At 40.1% G+C, this 20,910-nt stretch overlaps 1 protein-coding gene across 2 annotated transcripts in view; it reads right to left on the bottom strand.

Moving 5' to 3' along the window:
- Positions 1-2,879: 2,879 nt before the first annotated feature.
- The window catches only part of PGGHG (protein-glucosylgalactosylhydroxylysine glucosidase), a 37,083-nt gene continuing 19,052 nt past the window's right edge, over positions 2,880-20,910 (bottom strand). For both annotated transcript variants that reach the window (XM_075188621.1, XM_075188620.1), the window contains exons 8-14: positions 20,388-20,460; positions 15,083-15,219; positions 14,130-14,263; positions 6,330-6,425; positions 5,649-5,746; positions 3,389-3,600; positions 2,880-3,183 (exon numbers count right to left, since the gene is read on the bottom strand). In XM_075188621.1, the coding sequence (XP_075044722.1) occupies positions 3,116-3,183; positions 3,389-3,600; positions 5,649-5,746; positions 6,330-6,425; positions 14,130-14,263; positions 15,083-15,219; positions 20,388-20,460 (818 nt within the window). In that variant the 3' untranslated portion in view covers positions 2,880-3,115. The remainder of the gene's footprint in view (positions 3,184-3,388; positions 3,601-5,648; positions 5,747-6,329; positions 6,426-14,129; positions 14,264-15,082; positions 15,220-20,387; positions 20,461-20,910) is intronic.

Here is a 20,910-nt window from a genome sequence, read left to right as displayed (position 1 = left end):
AGAGTCTCTAGGGAGCAAAGCTCCACAGCCGAGTTTCTGGCTACAGCCTTTTCCTTCCCCCGCAGTGGAACGCATGTGCGTTCCACCAACAGGAAGTTCGGCATTTGGAACACAAGTTTGCGTTCCAAATGCCGAACTTCCTGTCAGTGGAACGCACATGCGTTCCACTGCGGAACTTAACAACTGAGGGACCGGACACCAGGTAAGTTCACCCGTGTATAAGCCGAGGGGGCCTTTTTCAGCATACAAAAATGTGCTGAAAAACTCGGCTTATACACGGGTATATACGGTACCTGGCAGACAGGAGCTGCAGGATGCAGAACATGACAGGATTGAAGTGTGGCTACATGGGTGTTGGGAGTGCCAGATAGCAGAAGTTTTCAGTAGTGAAGACTAGAAATAATGAGAGAATGGTTAAGTTTTTGTAGCTTGTTGAGTAAGAAAAGGGCGTAGTCTGGCAATGTTTTTATGGTGGATGCAAAAGGACTGGGTGTGAGTCTGTATGTGATGAATAAAGCAAAGGGTTTAGTCAAGAGTGACACCAAACAGCGGGCTTGGGAGACTGAGGAAATTGCAGTGTCACTGACAGTGAGGGAGATTTAAGGGGAGGTGGCGACTCTGGCAGCATGGAAGATGATAAGCTCTGATTTGAAAATGCTGAGCTTTAGGTAGTGTTGGGACGTCCATGTGGAGATGGCAAAAAGACAGTTTGTTACACAATATAGTAAAGGGTATGAGATTTTAGATGTATGCAGGAGTAGTATTGTTGAGGGCTTTGTAGGTAAGGGTATTTTGAATTTGATTCTGGAGGACATAGGGAGAAAGTGTAGGGGTTTGCAAAGTGGTGAAGCAGATGTGGAGCGGTGAGAGAGGAAGATCAGTCTTCCAGCATCATTTAAGATAGATTAAAGTGCGGATATATGGGTGTCAGGAATGCCAGATAGCAGGAGGTTGCAAGAGTCAAGACGGGAGATGATGAGAGAATGGATAAGAGTTTTAATAGCATGTTGAGTAAGAAAAGGCTGTATTCTGGCAATGTTTTTAAGGTGGAGTCAATAGGACTGGGATAGAGTCTGGATGTGAGGAATAAAGCAGAGGGCTGAGTCAAGTGTGACACTAAGACAGCGGACTTGGGAGACTGAGGAAATTGTGGTATTATTGACAGTGAGGGAGATTCTGTGGGCAGATGGTAACTCTGGCAGGAGGGAAGATGATAAGCTCTGTTTTGGACATGTTGAGCTTTAGGTAGTGTTGTGACATCCATGTGGATATAGCTGAAAGACGGTTGGTTACACAATATAGTAGAAGGAGAGAGGTCAGGGGGAGAGATATAGATTTGGGTGTCATCAGCGTAGAGGTTGTACTGGAAGCCGAATGAGCAAATTAGTGCCCCAAGAGAAGAGGTGTACAATGAAAAAAGTATAGGGCCAAGAACAGAGCCTTGCGGGACCACAACAGATAGTGGGAGTGGAGTTTGTGCTACAAGTAGAAACACTAAAGGAGTGGTTCGATAGGTAGGAAGTGAACCAGGAAAGAACTGTGTCATGAAAGCCAATGGAGTGAGAGGTATGTAGGTGAAGAGGGTTAACACCAGTGTCAAAAGCAGCAGAGAGATCCAAGAGAATGAATATGGAGAAATGACCCTTAGACTGTGCAGTTAGTTGATCATTGATCACTATTGTGAGAGCAGTTTCAATGGAACGGTGAGGGCAGAAGTCTGATTGCAGAGAGTTGAGAATGGAGTGAAAGAAGAGAAAGTGAGATAGGTGTTTGTACAATAATCACTCAAGTAGTTTGGAAGCAAAGGGGAGAAGAGTAGTAGGAACGAGAGATAGTTTCTTTAAAATTGGTGAGATGGGCCAAGTGGTTCTTATCTGCTGTCAAATTCTATGTTTATATGAGCGTATGTTTAAAGAAGGATGGAAATGTACCAGTGGAGAGAGACAGGTTGAAGAGCTAAGCAAGAGGTGGACATGCAGTAGAGGAGAGGGAGTAGATAAGTTGGGAGGGAATAGGATCGAAGGGACAGGTTGTAGGGTGAGACGATGAGATGAGTGCTGAGACTTCATCTTCAACTACGGGAGCAAATTAATTAAGGGTGGATTGGGGAGTGTAGGTGAAGGTGGGTAGAGTAGGTGGAGTATGTGAAATTTGGCATTAGGGAAATATCTTCTTAAATGGTGGCAATTTTGTCTTTGATGTAGATGGCAAAATCATAAGCTATGAGGGAGAGAGGGGGAGAAGGTGCAGGTGGTCAGAGAAGTGAGTTGAAGGTGGCAAGAGGCGATGTGGGTTAGAAGACTGAGTAGATAGCAGAGATTTGAACAATGTTTGTATGGCAATCTAAAGGACAGTGCTGTAACATGAAAGGGTGAATTTATAGAGGTGGAAATCAGGATAGGAACGACATTTCCTCCAGTGGCGCTCTGGTGTGCAGGATCACTTTTTTTTGCAGGTAGTGGGTCTGTTTGTAGTGCCATGGGTTCAATTCCACCAGGGCCCTATCTGTGCGGAGATTGTTTATTATTATTGTGTTTGGGTGGGTTTCCTTCCACAGTCCAAAAACATACAGGTAGATTAACTGGCTGCTGACAAAAAAAACCCTATTCTGTGTGTTTCTGTGGTAGCAAATTTAGACTGTAAGCGCCAATGTGGCAGGAACTAATGTGAATGATTAAATATTCTCTGTACAGCACTGCATAGTAAAATGATGCTATATTAATAGTAATATGTTTTTTGTACAAACTGAAATAGTTTGTGTTGCGGAATTTATGCCTTTTTTAAATGACTTTCATGCCCATCCCAGCATACGACCTTCATACCCATCCCAGAATGTTAACACCAACATTAGGTCTACTCTTTCATGTAGGAAGCAGCAGTGATCAATCATTGGTTTTACTATTATGCCAAATGTGTAGCATTGGAAAATCCTCTTTGTTAATGCCCCATTCTTCAATTTCTACACATGAACCAAACTGCATGGGTTTGCAGAGCTGTTACACAATGGATTTCTTCCTATACTTTGGATGCACATTTCTGTACTCTCTACATTGACAGAGCAGCGACTAAAAGTTTTGAAAATAAAAATTTAGTTTTAGAGAAGTAAGTACTAAAATCAAAGTGGATAACAGGAAGTTTTTGGTTGGACCCGGCCTGCTTTGGTTGGAAATGACACTTTCTGACCTATGAAAACACAAAATATAAAAAAGGATTAAAATTGATCTAGAATTCTATGTTAATCAATAATGATTGTTAAAAAGTACATAGTTCATATATATGTATAATTTTTTTTTAAACAAATAGATTTACAGTGTTAACATAATGCTACACTACAACAATTCCTAAATCAAGGATTATGAGAGGAGGTTATTCATAGCTAGTGACTTACCAACATATAATGGTAAATAGGGTGTTAATTGTCCAAGTGAAATAACTAGTGCATAACTTCGGGACCCAAGTATTGAAGTCAACTCCACCGTTGTGATGTCTTTGGTGAAAGTGAAATTAAGTTTATTACCGAGATAACAAACCCCAGTAATAAGTAGTTTGGTGAAGTCATCAGAGAAAGTTGGGTCAAATTCCAGGCTTTTATTAGTGACTCTGTGTGAAAAAAAAAAAAAACCAAAACCTTCTTATTATAAGCCCAAACTGATAATAATGCATATTTATAAATAAACATAAATTGAAGTCGGTCAGGGTTGGATAGTTTTCCTTGATATGTTTGTGTTAGGTTGGGTTACGACTTGTAGATGGTAATTGTTTGGCAAAGACTGTATTACCAATATACACACATGCAGCTTACTTAACTGCTGTGTGGACAAGGCAGGAAAAGGCACTTGGCCAAAACTTACTGTCCCTTCTTAGAAGACATGCAGTTTCCGCTGAAGATATTTCCTTCTAACCTCAAGGAGTATTTTTACTTTTTAGCTATTTTATTAATACAGAATCTATATTATAGAATAGCTGATCTTCGTAGTGTTCAAAGTGTGCAACTAAAATCTATTAAGTCAGCCATTAAATGGTATTACTTTTGATACTAATTTTTACTGCTTTACATACAACAATGTGTATGTGCCTTATAACTCATAAAGTCAGTGGCAGAGCAAATGAGTGAATGGGGTAAGAAAAGGACCAACTGAGTCTGACTACTGTGTTCTTGAAAAGAGATACAATGGTCACCCACTTATTTACTCATTTACCGATCTGGGGCAGTGCAGAAATCTGAGTGAAAGATATGTAGTCTCCTAGCTAATAGAAATGTTCTGAACAAACTGAAGATTTCACACCCTGGGGCATGGACAGTGAAAATTTGAAGGGCAATAATTGTCAAGCAATGCTTTGATATTAGAATTTTAATCAATGTCTAAGGCAGTGTTGCTCAGCATTTTTGGAGCTGCTACTCTAAGTGTCTGTGTTGGTATTGTTCTGGAGTCTCAAAAATGTGTGTACCAATATAATGTGCTACACATTTGATAATCAGGAGTCTTCACCCATAGGCTACACACCTTTGATATAAGGGACGTGTCTTCTGATGCTTGTGATGATTTTTAATTTTCCATTTTAGAAATCAGTTGTCCATTATAAGCTAGCTTTGGAACACAAAACTATAAACACAACACGTTAATGAATATATAAAACACCGCTGTATTGGGGATATTGTCACTCTCCCTTATTAGAGAAACCACAAAAATAAAGATTATACAGCGCAGAAGGGACTATACGGACTATCCCAACAGCGACTACACTGACATGGAAATTTCTACCCCGACATGAAAAAAAAATAACTTGCCATGACACAGATGAAGTGATGTGATGACCCAATGTGTTAATGGCTTTGAAAAACTCCACAAAGAGTGGATGAAACGCGTCACCAGTTTAGTCAGATATTGATCTGTCAAGCCTTATTTGGATCCTCACTGAAGTGCCTATATCCCAAGTCACAAGTGCCCAGAAGAATTAGACATGCAGAGCTAATAGTCATGGTGATCATCTGTTGATGTTATCCGGACAACGAAATAACTAAATGTTTCCCACCTCACTCCGTGTATCGGAATCCATCTACAGGCTCAGTGGCAGCGGAGATGGAGAAATTTGGCTGGATGTTTATCAAGTGCAAACTGAAAGTGCAATAAGTTTGCTAAACTCCCTTCAAGCCTGGACATTTATCAGATCATTTATTGGCGTTCTGCTAATTATCTTATGCGTGATTTAATATTGGGCGATGCCTCTATAAGAGAATTTGACTTGGCTTTATATTGAGAGGCACTATCATTGTGGATTGTCATTATTTTTTGGACCTGAGCAGTCCTAATACACTTATACATTTTTAAAGAGGATTCAGCTTATAGGGTCACATTGGAACAATACAATTGATCAATATTAAATGTGAAATATTAAGATTTATTATTATTTTTATTCCTTTTTTTTATATTTATGTTTATATACCAATTTGTGGGGGATTGCTATGTCAGTGTCATTTTATTTGTACATTATTTTATCCGAGATTGGAAATTATTTATTTATATTTGTAATTCCCTTGGATATATACAATTTTTTTTTACATTATTACATTAATTTTACACCGTGTGTATCCTCTCTTCTGCGCTGTATAATCTTTATTATTTATTATTATACCTGTAGATACACACCTGAATCCAGTATAACCAAAAAGTACAGCCTGCAGAAATCCTCCCATTCCTGTGAGGAAATTGACAGCTCCAGACCCATCAGCATTTTCAGTCCATATCTGGAAGTATGAACTATTATTTAGATACAACCAAAATTCAGATGATATTTACAACACTATCTAGCAAAGCAAATAACGATACATTAAACAGCATTGTGTTTTAGAAGTGAAATATTTAACTTCATTCTGCTGTGTAGAGATGCTTAAACCAGTCTCTTTTTGATTCTTGAACCAGTTTGATGATTTTCTTCTAAACTATGATGGAATTTTTCTAGAATTTGAGAACCATAACATCGAACAGGTTTGATGATGTGCAAGATCATTTTTAAATATTTTGGCATTTATTAATGTGAACAATGATTGTCAAAAAGCAAACTTAAATGCAGTGTTCGCCATTCAATTTGAAAAAAAAACCCAAAAAAAACGTAAAATACTTTAGTAATAGTGAAAAATATTTTAATTCCAGTTAGAAAAAAAAATGACAAAAACACAAATGTTATGCGAACTGCTATTTTCAGAATGGAGTCTATTGTACAGCAATCATGGTCGGGCCATCAAACTGGTTAAGCAGTGCTGGAGAAGCTCTGGTGATGAGCTATGATATATACGCAAACACTATAAAACATTTTGTTGTAAATCTGACCTTAAAAGGCTCTGTAATATTTGCAAAGGACTTCTTTAATAGCTGTTCTGCAATTTTAATCTCTCTTAATTCCATATATCCAACTGCGAACATACTCTGAAAGAAAAATAACTTCATCATTTAAAGATGAAAATAACATACAAACCTGAATAACACACGTTACTTTTTTTATTATTATTATTTTAATGTAATTTAATATATTTTAGGGATGGTGCTTCAAATTTCTGAGAAAAAAAACATAAGTCAGAAAACCTACATGTCAATTCAGCACAAAAAGTTCCATGATGAGGCTCTGAGGTGCAAGAAAAAAAAAACCAATGTTTTATGTACCATAATACCCTGAAATGCGCACAGAAGTAAATAACGCAAGACTCTAAGGGGGGTATTCAATTGTTGCTCCGGGCGCCGCCGGAACGAGCGCGTTAAAACTATTACCGTTTATACGGTAATTACTCGCTCAATTTCAGCTCGCAGCTCCCTGAGCAGCGAGCTGAAATTGAGCGAGTAAATTACCGTATGAACGGTAATTAAGCACAATATTACCGTATAAACGGTAATAGTTTTAACGCGCTCGTTCCGGCGGCGCCCGGAGCAACAATTGAATACCCCACTAATAAATGGACTTTATGATGAATTAAACCTCCTTCCCAAGACATTTTCATGACACTATAGAATTATTTTGCTTCTTGTGTTCTCAATTTGTAGACTACTACGTCTTTAATCGATTAATGTTGGATTAAGTTTGTAATTAAGTTGTTAATTTATGAGTAACGTGAAACACAAGCCAAAAGTGACCGTGGCTAATTGGTAGCCGACATGTATTCAGCGTCGCTATTGTGCCATACCTCACTCCAGCCTAAGGGTGTGCACCGGCCACTTTTAGTGTTTTGTGTTTTGGGTTCTGATTAGCTTGAGGTTTTGGGTTCTGATTTGTTTTGCCAAAACACCTGACGAAAGGTTTTGGTTCTGATTTAGGGTTTTGGGTTCAGATTTATTTTTAAAAAAGCATAAAAAGGGTTAAAATCAAGTTTTTTGTTTATTTTTCACTCCTACGCTATTATTAACCTCAATAACATTCAATAACAATCATTTCCACTAATTTCCAGTCTATTCGGAACACCTCACAATATTGATTTTAGGTACAATATTTGATTTTTTGGTACAGCAGCAACAGTGAACGTATTTTGAAATAGCAGTACCTATTTTTTGGTACAGCAGCAACAGTGAACGTAGTTTGGAATTGCAGTACCTATTTTTGGGTACAGCAGCAACAGTGAATGTAGTTTAATATCTGATACGCATCTATGTGGACTGCGTAGTGTAGTGGCCCCGGTACCCAATTTGGTACCGGGGCCACAATATATCACCCTCAACTGGTCTGAATTCCACTGCACATATGGCTGCTCCTACATCCTCTGCAGCATATAGAGGGTGTAGTTTAAACGCGTCACTACCTCTTGTTTTTGACGACCATGGTACAGAGCATTCATCATTGAGATCCCATCAAGTATGTCAAAGACAGACAGCGTTGAAGTGTTATTTGTTGACTTTGTGAACAAAAAAACTGGACAGAGCACTGGCAAAAGCACCACTGGACTCAGCAAAGACAGAGCACTGGACTGATGCACCACTGGACTCAGCAAAAAAAAATCAAAAAAGTCCTTGCTGAGTCCAGTGGTGACTCAGTCCAGTGCTGTGTCCTTGCTGAGTCCAGTGGTGCATCAGTCCAGTGCTCTGTCCTTGCGGAGTCCAGTGGTGCATCAGTCCAGTGCTGTGTCTTTGCTGAGTCCAGTGGTGCATCAGTCCAGTGCTCTGTCCTTGCGGAGTCCAGTGGTGCATCAGTCCAGTGCTCTGTCCTTGCTGAGTCCAGCGGTGCTTTTGTCCTGTGCTTTGTTTTGCTAAGTGTATCTTTAATTTAAAAGTATTAAAAAATCTTCCAAAAAAATTATAATTCGACAAGAATCCTTTTGAAAAAATATAAAAAAAATATTCTAAAAAGTCAAAAAAAAATTATTGCAGTCCATTAACATTAATACTGCAATCTATTAAAAATTGTTCACTGTTTTTGCAGTATTTAAAAAATAGTACTGTAATACAACGTGTGCTGCATATAATGGAGTACCAAAATTTGGGGGATAAAGTAGGGAAAGACCAAGACCCACTTCCTCCTAATGCTGAAGCTGCTGCCACTAGTCATGACATAGACGATGAAATGCCATCAACGTCGTCTGCCAAGGCCGATGCCCAATCTCCTTGTAGAGGGCATGTAAAATCCAAAAAGCAAAAGTTCACTACAATTAGTAAAAAAAGAAAATTGAAAACATCTGAGGAGAAACGTAAACTTGCCAATATGCCCTTTGCGACACGTAGTGGCAAGGAACGGCTTAGGCCCTGGCCCGTGTTCAGCACTAGTGGTTCAGCTTCACCCAAGGATCTAAGCCCTCCTCCTCCCCCCCCCCTCCAAAAAATTTAAAAAAGAGTTATGCTGTCAGCAACAACACAGCAAATAACTCTGCCTTCTAAACAGATGACATCACAAATCCCCAAGGCGAGTCCAAGGGTGTTGGTGGTTGCGAAGCCTGACCTTCCCATCACAGTACGGGAAGAGGTGACTCCATCCACCATTTGCAGCACACCCTCTGCATATGCTGGAAGGATGACCCACAGTGTCGCTCAGGGCCGGACTGGGACTAAAAATCAGCCCTGGCATTTAAAGCACACAGGCCCACGTGTTGTGGGCTCCATGCACTATATTGTTGCACACTGATGCTGGCGCAGTGCGCGTTGCTGGTGCTGTACAATATGATGTAGTATGAGTGTGTGTGTGTGTGTGTGTGTGTGTGTGTGTGTGTGTGTGTGTGGGGTATTTATTTATTCTAATGACCCTCAACATTACATTGTTAGCACCCCAATTACATCAATAAATACCATGACAATACATTAGTACCCAAATTACAGCAATAAATAACCCCACACACACTCATACTACATCAATCACCCCCCACATTGCAGCAACTGGCATCACCCCCCACATTACAGCAACCGGCATCACCCCCCACATTACAGCAACCGGCATCACCCCTCACATTACAGGAACCGGCATCACATTACAGCATCCGGCATCACCCCCCACATTACAGCAACCAGCATCACCCCCCACATTACAGCGCCCAGCATGACCCCCCACATTACAGCGTCCAGCATGACCCCCCACAATACAGCATCCAGCATGACCGCCCACATTACAGCATCCAGTATCACCCCCTCACATTACAGAATCCTGTATCACATCCCGCATTACAACATCCGTCATCACCTCCCACATTACAACATCCGGTATCACATCCCCACATTACAGCAACCAGCATGACCCTCCACATTACAGCAATACCCTCTCCTACTTATTAACAATACTAAGCCCCAAACACACTACAACATTGCCACCACCACGCCACCCCATACTACAGTAATACCACCAATTATACAGGCGCCACTGTAGGAAACCAATGCGGACGCTTCTTTGACAGCGCTGCGGCTGCTGTATAGTACAGTGCTGCCGAAACGGAGCAGGCACATGCGCAGCAGCTTTCTCTCTTTTTTTTTTTGGGGGGTGGAGTGGAAAACCCCCCTTAAAAATCCTCTGTGCGCCCCTGACATATATATAAAAAAAAAAAACATAACTATTTAATGATCATTTGAACCCACATGGCCGCATTAAAAGTATTTCCATCTACAGCAAAATGTCAGAGAAAAATATTTTTTTTATTACAGTAATTGGATATGCGTCTTTTCTATTCATTTTAAATAACACAGTATATAAATTAAGGGGGATAGAGGAGGTGGGTGTGAGATAATTGGATGTGATCCATCAGTTTGATTAGATAGGAAACAGATTATTTACCTGGACTACCCCCTTGACTCACAGGCAGGGCCGACAAGAGGAAGTTTGGGCCCCAATACAGCAACTTCTTTGGGCTCCCATCATATTCAACAATGAAAGACTTGCCTTTGGCAGAAGTTCATATGATGCCACATCATAGTGTCCCAAGGTCATATTATGCCAAATAGTATTACCCTCAATTCATATTTGGCCATGCAGTAGAGCCCACAAATCATATTATGGCAGAGTAGTGCCCCCAAATCATATTATGTCACAACAGTGCCTCCAAATCATATTATGCCACAATAGTGCCCCCATATAACATTATGCCATAGTAGTGCCCCCAAATCATTAGTGGTGCCCAGACAAAAACTCATTCACAAATACAAATTGGTACAACATATCAGATACTGAGAGTGGGAGTCCCAGGAGAAGCTTAATACACCATTTACAATGCAAACAAAAATAGATATATTGACACAATCACAGATAAAATTTATGACAAACAGCGTTTTTCCTCTTAATTAAAAATCTATGTACAGATAAAAATGCAAAAAACATTACAGCGCAATAATGAACAATACATAGTGTTTTAAACGTCATTGGATACACAGTAGTGCCCCCAGTTCAAGAAAGGATGGTTAAAAACACATTGCACACGAGAAAATATATGAACTTACTTTTAATGGCATTCTGTGTTCTGTTCTCCTACTGGGCGCGCTGGGCGATGAGGGATCTGCAGCTGTCAGCTCACGCAGGCAGTCGGGAGCATTCTTAAGATGTCTCTCCCTTTACACATTATTTAACCTATGCCCCTGAACCACCTTCTCCTTTGTCCCTCTCACTTAACCCCCTGCACCCTCTTCCCCACTGGCTCTCTCACCCCTCTCCCTGCAACCCCTACCCCCTGGCTCTCTCACCCCTCTCCCAGCACCCCCTTCCCCCTGGCTCTCTCACCCCTCTCCCATACCCCCTTCCCCCCTGGCTCTCTCACCACCTCTCCCAGCACCCCCTACCCCCTTTGGTTCTCTCACCCCCTCTCCCAGCACCCCCTTCCCCTTTGGTTCTCTCACCCCCTCTCCCAGCACCCCATTCCCCCTTGGCTCTCTCACCCCCTTCCCCCTTTGGTTCTCTCACCCCCTGTCCCAGCACCCCCTTCCCCTTTGGCTCTCACCTGCTCTCCCAGCACCCCCTTCCCCTTTGGTTCTCTCACCCCTCTCCCAACACCCCATTCCCCCTTGGCTCTCTCACCCCCTTCCCCCTTTGGTTCTCTCACCCCTATTCACCTGAATAACCTTCATAGTTCAGTGGTTAGTTCAGGAACTGGGGCTAGGACAGTCATCAGTCCAGGGACACCTTAATCCCTTGGTCCTGTTGGATACATACCACCAACACCCTCCTCGTCAACTTCCTCCACGATCTCCATCAGATCTAGTCCTGCAGGCCATGTCACCAGCCAGACTGAGTCCTCTTCTATACGGGATTCATCTGAGGAATACTGCAGCGGTACGCCTACTACTGCCGCTGCTGCTGGTAGTCGGTCATCTTCCCAGAGGGGAAGTCGCAAGAACGCTATGTCTTTCACCAAACAGTTGACCGTTCAACAATCGTTTGCCATGAGCACCAAGTACGACACTAGTCATCCTATGGCAAAGCGGATAACTGCGTCAATAACAGCAATGTTGGTGTTGGACGTGCATCTGGTGTCCGCCATCTGTGCAGTGGTATTCAGACCAGTTGAGGGTTTTATATTGTGGCCCCGGTAACAAAATGGGTACCGGGGCCACTACACTACGCAGTCCAGAAAGCTACCTCGGTCCAACGATTTGGACTAAAAACAATATTGTGAAGTGTGAGGTGTTCCAAATACACTGGAAATTAGTGGAAATGATTGTTACTGAATGTTATTGAGGTTAATAATAGCGTAGGAGTGAAAAACAAACCAAAAACTAGGTTTTAGCACTTTTTATGCTTTTTTAAAAATAAATCAGAACCCAAAACCCTAAATCAGAACCAAAACCTTTCATCGGGTGTTTTGGCAAAACAAATCAGAACCCAAAACCTCAAGCTAATCAGAACCCAAAACCCAAAACACTAAAAGTGCCCGGTGCACACCCTTAGTTTTAAGTTTCGGAATCGGCGGGAATACCCGGACAGTGCTCGGATCTGACTCGGATCCGCACTGTTTGGGGGGGGGGGGGGGGGGGGGCTCGGATTTCAGGAGTCCGCTCATCCTTACTCCAGCCATCTGTATATGAATTTTAGTTTTTTGCTCTATATATGAATTGGTGCCATTTATGACGTGTGGGATACGTGATTGTGAGCACGGAAATGCTGACAGTAGTCACACCGATATGGTAATCACGAATGAGCTCATTTTAGACTATCAGCAAATTAGACATGTTAAAATAGTGACATACAATAATTGCACAAAACGCACATAGTGACACAGTGAGGATTCCGTGACTTGTAAGGGTGACAGTACCAATCATGCTATTAAGGGGGCAATGTGAGGATCTGTCCGCAGTGTAATATAGAAGGCTTCGAAAAAAACATTATACAGGGGGTGGGTGTTTGCTTTGCATCCATACATGGGAATTACCATATCGGTGTAACCAGTGTCAGGATTTCCGTCTTCGTTTTAATGACTATCACGGCTTAGGACAGCCCACACTAGAGATCACAAATACTAACAAATGCAAAGTCACAGACAGGAAGCTAAGAATTATTACAACCCATTTCATAAGGAATAATCCAGGTAAAACACAATAGACATAAAATATTATTTAAATAAACATTACATATTCTACTATATTGAACTCAATTTTCTTTATGCAGTTCATGGGTTCTCATGAATTGCCCTTATTCCATTCCATTATTCTATGTTTATTGCATTTGGTTTAGATCTTTACCCTCCCCATTAATTGTTGTTTTATTTAATTTAACATTTTTATGTGCCCTTTAAATATATGTGGGGATTATGCTTCAAAGTAATCTGTATATTCTTAATTCTTAAAAAATGTGTTTTTTGAAACCTTTTAAATCACATTCATTATTGAATCATATCTGCATGTGTGCGTGAGTCTGTGAGGGGCATATATGTAAGGCTGCTGGCCCTGATCACCAACCCACAGAACTAGATGACAGAGATCTTCGCCTATAGCAGCCGCCTTTCCCTTAGAGCTTGACGCACTCACAATACTCGGATGCCCCCAGGACTTAGCTCCAAGTGTAATGTGGGTCGGGGTCACAGGCACGGTAACAAGGTCCAAGGTAGAGGCAAGAAGTGTCAGGGTCACGAGCTAAACAGGCAGGGTCCAATAATCCAAGCAGGGGTCATACACAGGGAATCAAACAGAGTATCCACAGGACACGGAGAAGCAAATAGGAGCAGGTCAGCAAGACTAGGGCAGAAAAGCTATAACCGGCAGTGAGGCTCAGACCTCACTGCCTTAAATAGTACTAAGAGCCAATCAGGATAGAGGAGGACAGGGCTGAAACTCAGCCTCAGGAGGCAGCTAATTAATTACTAGCTAGAACTAGCATAGGTAATAATATAACCAGGAAGCATGTATAAAAATATAAATGAACCAGTTTAAATCATATGAGAGCTCCCCCTGGAGTTGTAGGATGTCCCTACACCCTCCTACATCTATGCCACAAGGATAATCCCAAAGAATAATAACAAAGCATAGAAACTAGAGCACACGCCTGGCTGCTAGATCACGCCAGGATGCGGCGTACCGCCGCGGCTCGTGACAATATAGAAGCGGGATTACTGTAGTCTCCAGCAGCAATTTATAATCATCTTATTAGTTATTGTTGTTTACTATTACTCAGAAATAAACCAGATTTGTGAATATTCATTAAGTCATCAGTATCATAGAGTAAACTGTTGCCATCAGAGAGTAAACTGTTACCCATGTCATGGCAGGTCCACCAGGATCTGTTAGTGGCTCGTAGATTTCAAGATCATTTCTGCGTTGTTCGGGAGTCATCGGATACATAACGGGGTATCCAAGCAACACAACATCTGCCTGCTTCACCTCTTCACCTGTAAAAAATCAGAGGACTCATAAGTAACCCTAAAAGGATACTAAAAAGAAATATAATTTAAACTAATTAGCGCCTTCAACATTAGTGATCCAGAGGCTTTCTTCCAATAAGATATCCACATCTGTTCACAACTGGCCCAATATAGCATTGCATGTGGACCCAAAACAGGACTATGCCATGATTGGCAGATGCCAGATTATCTGACGCCAAATGTGGTCAGGAAACGCCTGCTATTGGCCTGTGTGTGCAACTATTTTTTAATTGCAATGATTGCAAGTAATCCAGCAGGTGAGATTTCAAGCGCCACAGGGCCAGGATCAGCGCTTGGGCACAGCAGAAGGATTGGCCCGTGCGCAGACAGCTTGCTCCTAGGGTAATGTGTTCAGACAGCTTGTTCCTGGGATTACATGTATGGAAAGCTTGTTTTATATGTCTGCAATTATAATTACAACGGTTTTGTAATGTAGATCATATACACCAGCTTATGACTTCAACTTTATATTACATGTGTACTGAAGCATTTTAAAGCATTTGAAGGCTGAAGTTTGAGAAAGACAAAACCAGCCTTGTGTTTGGCATATGTAATTTATGTATGGGCATATTTGGGTATTGTTCAGACATATTTAAAAATAAGTGTTTCTGACCTTTTAACCAGATAAAGCTTTAATTTGAATTTAGCCTGGGACAATGTATCACCCTCTGTCCCTTATTTTAATAGCTATTCAAATGACAATAAGAAAGAGGGTCAAACCACAAGAAATATTTTATTTAGAATCAGCAACTTTAATGTTTACTTCTTATATAAAGTTACAATTACCTATTTTGTAGCCATCATATTCAGGGTGGTAATTCATCTTTTGGTCAAAGGGCACTTTGATTTTGCTTGCTACATCTTTCCAAGTGTCTGGGACGTGATGTTGTAAATCTATAGCCAGATCTATGGAAAAGTTTAAACTGAGCAAAGGAAGGGATAGAAAAAAAAAAATAATCAGAATATGTTACAATATAAACAATAGGGAAACAGGTAAGAACAGTGACCAAAATACAGGTTAGCTGGTGCAATGTGTGATACAGAGCTTGTTGCACATGGTAGACAATCAGTTGTTTTGATTGACGCTCATGTTACGCATTACCCAATAAATATTACCCCACCCCTCCCACCTAACCAGGCAGCTACAGCAAAAAGGAAAACTCTGAGGAATACAGCTAAAGGGAGGAGGAATCAATAGTAGTGATGGAATTTAGAGGTAGAACAATTATATTAATTTAAGGAATAAAAATGTTATACAATTTTCTTTTGATATTTGTCAGATTTTGGAGAGGATATTTCTGTGGGTAAGGTATGGAGTCAGGAAGTGGTGTTGGGTAAAGAGGATTTCAGTGGGTGAGGTATGGTACCAGGGAGTAGTGGTAAGTTCTGGGTATTTCAGTGGTTGGCTCAACAGACAGTGGGCAGGATTTAAAAACTTATTTATAATATTCTTTCTTTGGGCACCTCAGCCACCAGTACGGTACAAGTTTTCTTAGGCATGACAGGCTTATGTGGGTCCCTTGGGGAGCCTCACAATTTAATCATTGTGCAGCAACTAGATCAACAATATTTAAAATTACAAATTCGCTGAAGATAATCACTTAATAAATATCTGTCAATCTTTCAAAACTAGTTCCAGGCACACGTTCCTGTAAGATAGGTGTAACTGTACATAAGAGGCTGAGTATGTGATTTGCACTGGTCATTGCTTTCTATGGGCATCACTTGGATGCTCTCTGTATTATATAGACGTCTCTTGAATGCTCTCTGCATCGTATGGCGGTAACTAGGATGGTCTCTGCATTGTAAATCGGTAAATAGGATGTTCTCTGTACTGTATGAATGTCACTAGGATGCTCTCTGTGATGCATGTCAGTCATTAGGATTCTCATTGTATTGTATATCACTAGTACTTTGCATAAATGTATAATTCCTGCTTTGTCTTATTTGCAATACAACTTGGTCATTTCTCCTCAAGGATGTAACGTGAAGTCTCCTGTATGTATTGACATAATTTCTTCCTGACTAATTTGATTTATATGAGTTTTATAAGCAAACTCCAGACTAAATTGATTAATACTGTTAATAATGATTTTTTGCTAAGGCCTCATGAAGCCTTTGTTTAGCCATTTTTGTAACTTGCATAGATATATTATTTGCTAAAAGAGATTATTCATTTTTCAGCTCAAATGCAGTTTTGCAACATGTAAGCCCACAGCTTTGAGGTTAAGCCAGTGGCGGATCCAGGGGGGAAGGCGATCGCCCCCCTAGCAGGGGCTTGCTGCCGGCGGCTGCACACTGTGCAGGTCCGTTCGGCAGTGATAATGTGCTGCCCGGCTGCTCTGATTGTGTTTTAAACACAATCAGAGCAGCGGGACAGCACATTATCACTGCCGAACGGACCTGCACATACCGCTGGCAGCCTTAGACGTTAGAAAGGGGGTGGGGCTTAAATCCCCCCCCTCCCCCACCCCTATATCTCCCGGGGTAGAAAAAATTTCTAGATCCGCCCCTGGGTTAAGCTGACATAGAGAACTCCTGTAAGAATGTAGCAAGATTTGTCAACAATAGGTGGTTTCATTTTCAGCTTGTAGTGTGGGAGCTGTGCCCATGACGTTGGATATGGCAGATAGGAGATAAACCTCCAGCCCCCCCTTGGGAAAAGAATAATTGACACATCTGTCCTGAGAAGGGGGAGAAAGTTAAACCCCTCAGGAATACGCGAGATAGTTAATCCGCAGCGCATCCCATAGACTATTGTATGCTTATGACGTAGGATTCATATATTCAGTAGGCTATAAAGACTTGTATCTTGATATCAATAAACAGAGAATATTCCTTGTATACAGAACTTGGTCTGTGTCTATTCTCTCCAGCTGATTGAAGCGCTTCCAGGTATACTTGACATCACAGGCAAACTTGGACCAGATTTCAGATCTAACAGTACCAATATTGATGGATTAATAGCAATAATAAATAATCAATGCTGCCTCTAGTGGCTAGCTTTGTCTCTCTGGAGGCTGGCCACACTCCCTCTAGTGGCTAGCCCCACCCTCTCAGTGATGCACCAATGCAAAGCAGCGACATGCACAGGCTATTTTATGGGCCCTTATCCCCTGGTGGGCCCTTCATGCCCCAGTCTGACACTAACACAAGGTATTTCTTCTTCCACGCTGAGGTAGATATTAAGTGGATACCCATAACATAGTTAAACAAGTAAATTAAGTACTAAATGGTAAAATAGCATACCTTTAAGAACTGAAGTCTAGTTTTTTTTACCCATTATGATAGTTCACATAACATTTACCTACACACATCACCTGCTTAGAAAGCTGGTAAAGAGGTAGGAGGGAATTAGTCTTTACAAGTCAGGACTGGCACCCTGAGAGATATGCAGGGCTTCCATTTAGAACGCTCATCACCTATGTTGGTTGTTTATTGACCCTCCGCACAAGGAGAGGACATAAGCCAAAAGTCCCCAATCCCCCCCTGATGAAGTGTACCACTCTGTAATTTTTGTTCTTTGTATAACGGTTGAAAAAAAAACTAGAATTTAAAAGTAGTAGTATTCAGATATGTTCAGACAGGACATCACAGAAAAATCCAGTATAAGACTGATTACTGAAATTTGTTTTTAAATTATTATTATTTTTTACAACCAGGGAGAGGAGAGAGAACTAGAGGAGGACCGAGTAACTTGGGATGCTGAAGTTGGGGAGAGGTTGAAATGTCTTATTAAAATAAAATGTCTTTACAATTAAATATATCACAATATATTTGTGTTAATAAAGAAATGTTATACTTGACTAGTAAAATTCAAATAAAACATTAAAAAAGAGGCATTAGTATACAAGTTTTGCAAACCACTACAATAAATTGCTTCTTGTAAGAAGTGAAAAGCGATTGTCAAACCACTAGTAGTCCTGATTCCCTGCCAAGTTTTATTGTAGTGAACAGGAAAGAAGGTGAAGTGAGTTAAAGCCGCAATACCACATATACGGTATATTTTTTCCTTCTTTAAATATCAAGTTAGAAAACTGACAATCAGATGCATGTTTAAAACTTTGTAAGTGTCCTTCTACAAATCATTATCTCGTTTTAAACTATCTTTAGAGGTTGCAAAATATGGCTGCCAGTTGCCTGTCTTGTATAGGGAGAGGAGGGGGTTACATTAAACAGACCAATCTCAAACACTTTATCTCATTTAAAAAAAATGAGCCTTCTCAACCAATTAATTTACGTAATTTTGTGCCGAAAATGAACTAGTGTCCGATCAGTATGTGTAAGCTTCTGTTCCTCTGTAGACACTGCCACCTGGCCCATCTTGGCACACTTGTACATATCAGGGCACACAATGGCACCACCCTGTAAAAGATAATAGTGCCTTCCACTTCTTAACAACTTCCATCTAGCAGGACTAATCAATATAAAAGTCTACACATTGTTGCATTGTATTCAGTGTTTGTTTGAGATACTCTTCTTGTTAAGTATTTTAGATTAATACTTATATCCATCCCCATTCCCATACTAGTGACAATGAGAAATAGAACAAATCGCTAAATTTAATCAATACTATACTAGCATGTTTCTAATAAAATAAATCAACATAGATTATATACATTGGATTTTTATGGGTCACAGAAAAATGAGATGCACTAAAGTAAAATGGCATAATAGAAGGAAATCAATAATGGTATACAAATGTTCAAAATGCAAATAAGTGTAAGCTTACAAAAAGTAAAAAATGTTAAAAGACACATGAGGAAAGAGGACAGTATCCCTAAGAGCTTGCAATTTAAATAAAATAGTATGTATGTTATAGTTCTCCTTTCAAAAATGTGTTTAATACTAATACTCATAACACAAAATTATATGCCAACAAAAATATGATTTTTTTAGTAGGTTCACTTCAATGTATTCAAATTACTGTCATTTTCGTTTCTATAATTATCTGCTGCCACCTAGAGGTTTTCTTTGTGACTTGCAGTTAGTCTTTTATTTAAAACAGCATTCCGAGTTACTCGGCCAGGTAATGCTACTTTTTGTCTGGAGACTCAATAACTGCATGCTAAAACTGTTTTATTGTCCATTCCTGTAGTATAGGACCCCACAAACTAACCGCTTTAAAATGTCTGCATCTCTGTTGTCTGATTCATAATAATTCAATAGCATCAAACACCCGCTCATTTAATAGCTGCTGGTGTAATTCCCACAAGTATTTAGTGCCATGGTGCAAAGACCAGTAAATCCGAATATGTATCCTAGCTGCCATTTCCTATTTCTGGACTGTAGACATGCAGTGTTTACAATATTGTACACCCACATCTCTTATTTCTTAACCTAATACATTTGCTCAGTAGGTAGGTGGGAGACCTGTGAGCGCTGCATGGAAGAAACTTATGGGCAAACAGTTTGTCAATTTTCTAAAAACAAATGAAGAGTGAATTGAAGCACTCAAAATCCCAAACCTCGGCTATCGTAAATCTGTAGAACAGATATAAGGTTTAACATTAAACAATTTTTATTTTCAAGAGAAACATAGTATTAAATAAAACTCATTCTTAAAAACACACCCACTATAAAAAGTATCTTATATGAGTAACACATATCATAGTAACACACTTTCATTTTACTCTTACTTTATTCTTAGTATTGGCATTTTTGTGGATAAGTAATTCTCCACTTTTGGGGCCGCACATTCTTAATGCCTTTACCTCAGGTTTAGCTACGTTTTAATAATTTTTTTATTATTATTATTATTTTTTTATTTATTTCAGCCGTTCTGTAAACTTGGATTAACCTATAGCGTCTGATTACAATCTTTCTAGATTGGGCAGAAAATTTCCAAAAAATCCAAAGCCAGTGCCAGGCGAGATAGGAATATCCATGATGTACCGACTGTCATATCCACTGTGCAAGAACAACACGGTGGAAAGTCAAATATTCTTTTTAAAGTTTCTAGAGAGAAATCTGTGCTAGTGAAACAAACACAGAAAACAAGATACATCTAGTCTTCACTATAAAAGAAATAAAAGGCACATCTGATATATTTGTATCTGAATGTATTAGTCAAGCTTTCAGCAGTCCTCACCTGATCTGTGCCAGAGCATTTGTATAGACGGAGTTATCAATACCGCTGTGATATTCGTCTGGAGGCATCACACCTGTGTCAGGACAGGGAAGAAAGGCATCAATGAGACAAGGAATTGGAAAGACCAACAAGACAAAAGAATAATAGATTGTAAGCTTGCGAGCAGGGTTCTCTTACCTCTCTGTCTGTATGTATTACCCAGTATTGTCTTATTAATGTTTGTTCCCAATTGTAAAGCGCTACGGAATCTGCTTATAAATAAATGTTGATGATGATGATAATGATGAATAATAAAGAAAAACTTCAGCACCTACTGATTAATACTAGCTGTTTCTAAATCCAGCTGCTGAGCTGGAAAACAAATAATCTCTTAAACAAGGAGGTGGCCAGGGCAGCTGTAAAATACTTCTATTCAAAATGTAATACCATAAAGGAAATCTGTATGAAAATACTGTATGACATACTGAGAAAGCAGTTTATCTGTAAGTCTGCCGTCAGCACTGTACAGCCTGTCATATGACTC

Source organism: Mixophyes fleayi, chromosome 10 (assembly GCF_038048845.1).
Source record: "Mixophyes fleayi isolate aMixFle1 chromosome 10, aMixFle1.hap1, whole genome shotgun sequence".
Lineage (NCBI taxonomy): Eukaryota > Metazoa > Chordata > Amphibia > Anura > Limnodynastidae > Mixophyes > Mixophyes fleayi.
The sequence above is the reverse complement of the archived record's forward strand: the minus strand, read 5'-3'. Positions and strand labels throughout refer to the sequence as shown.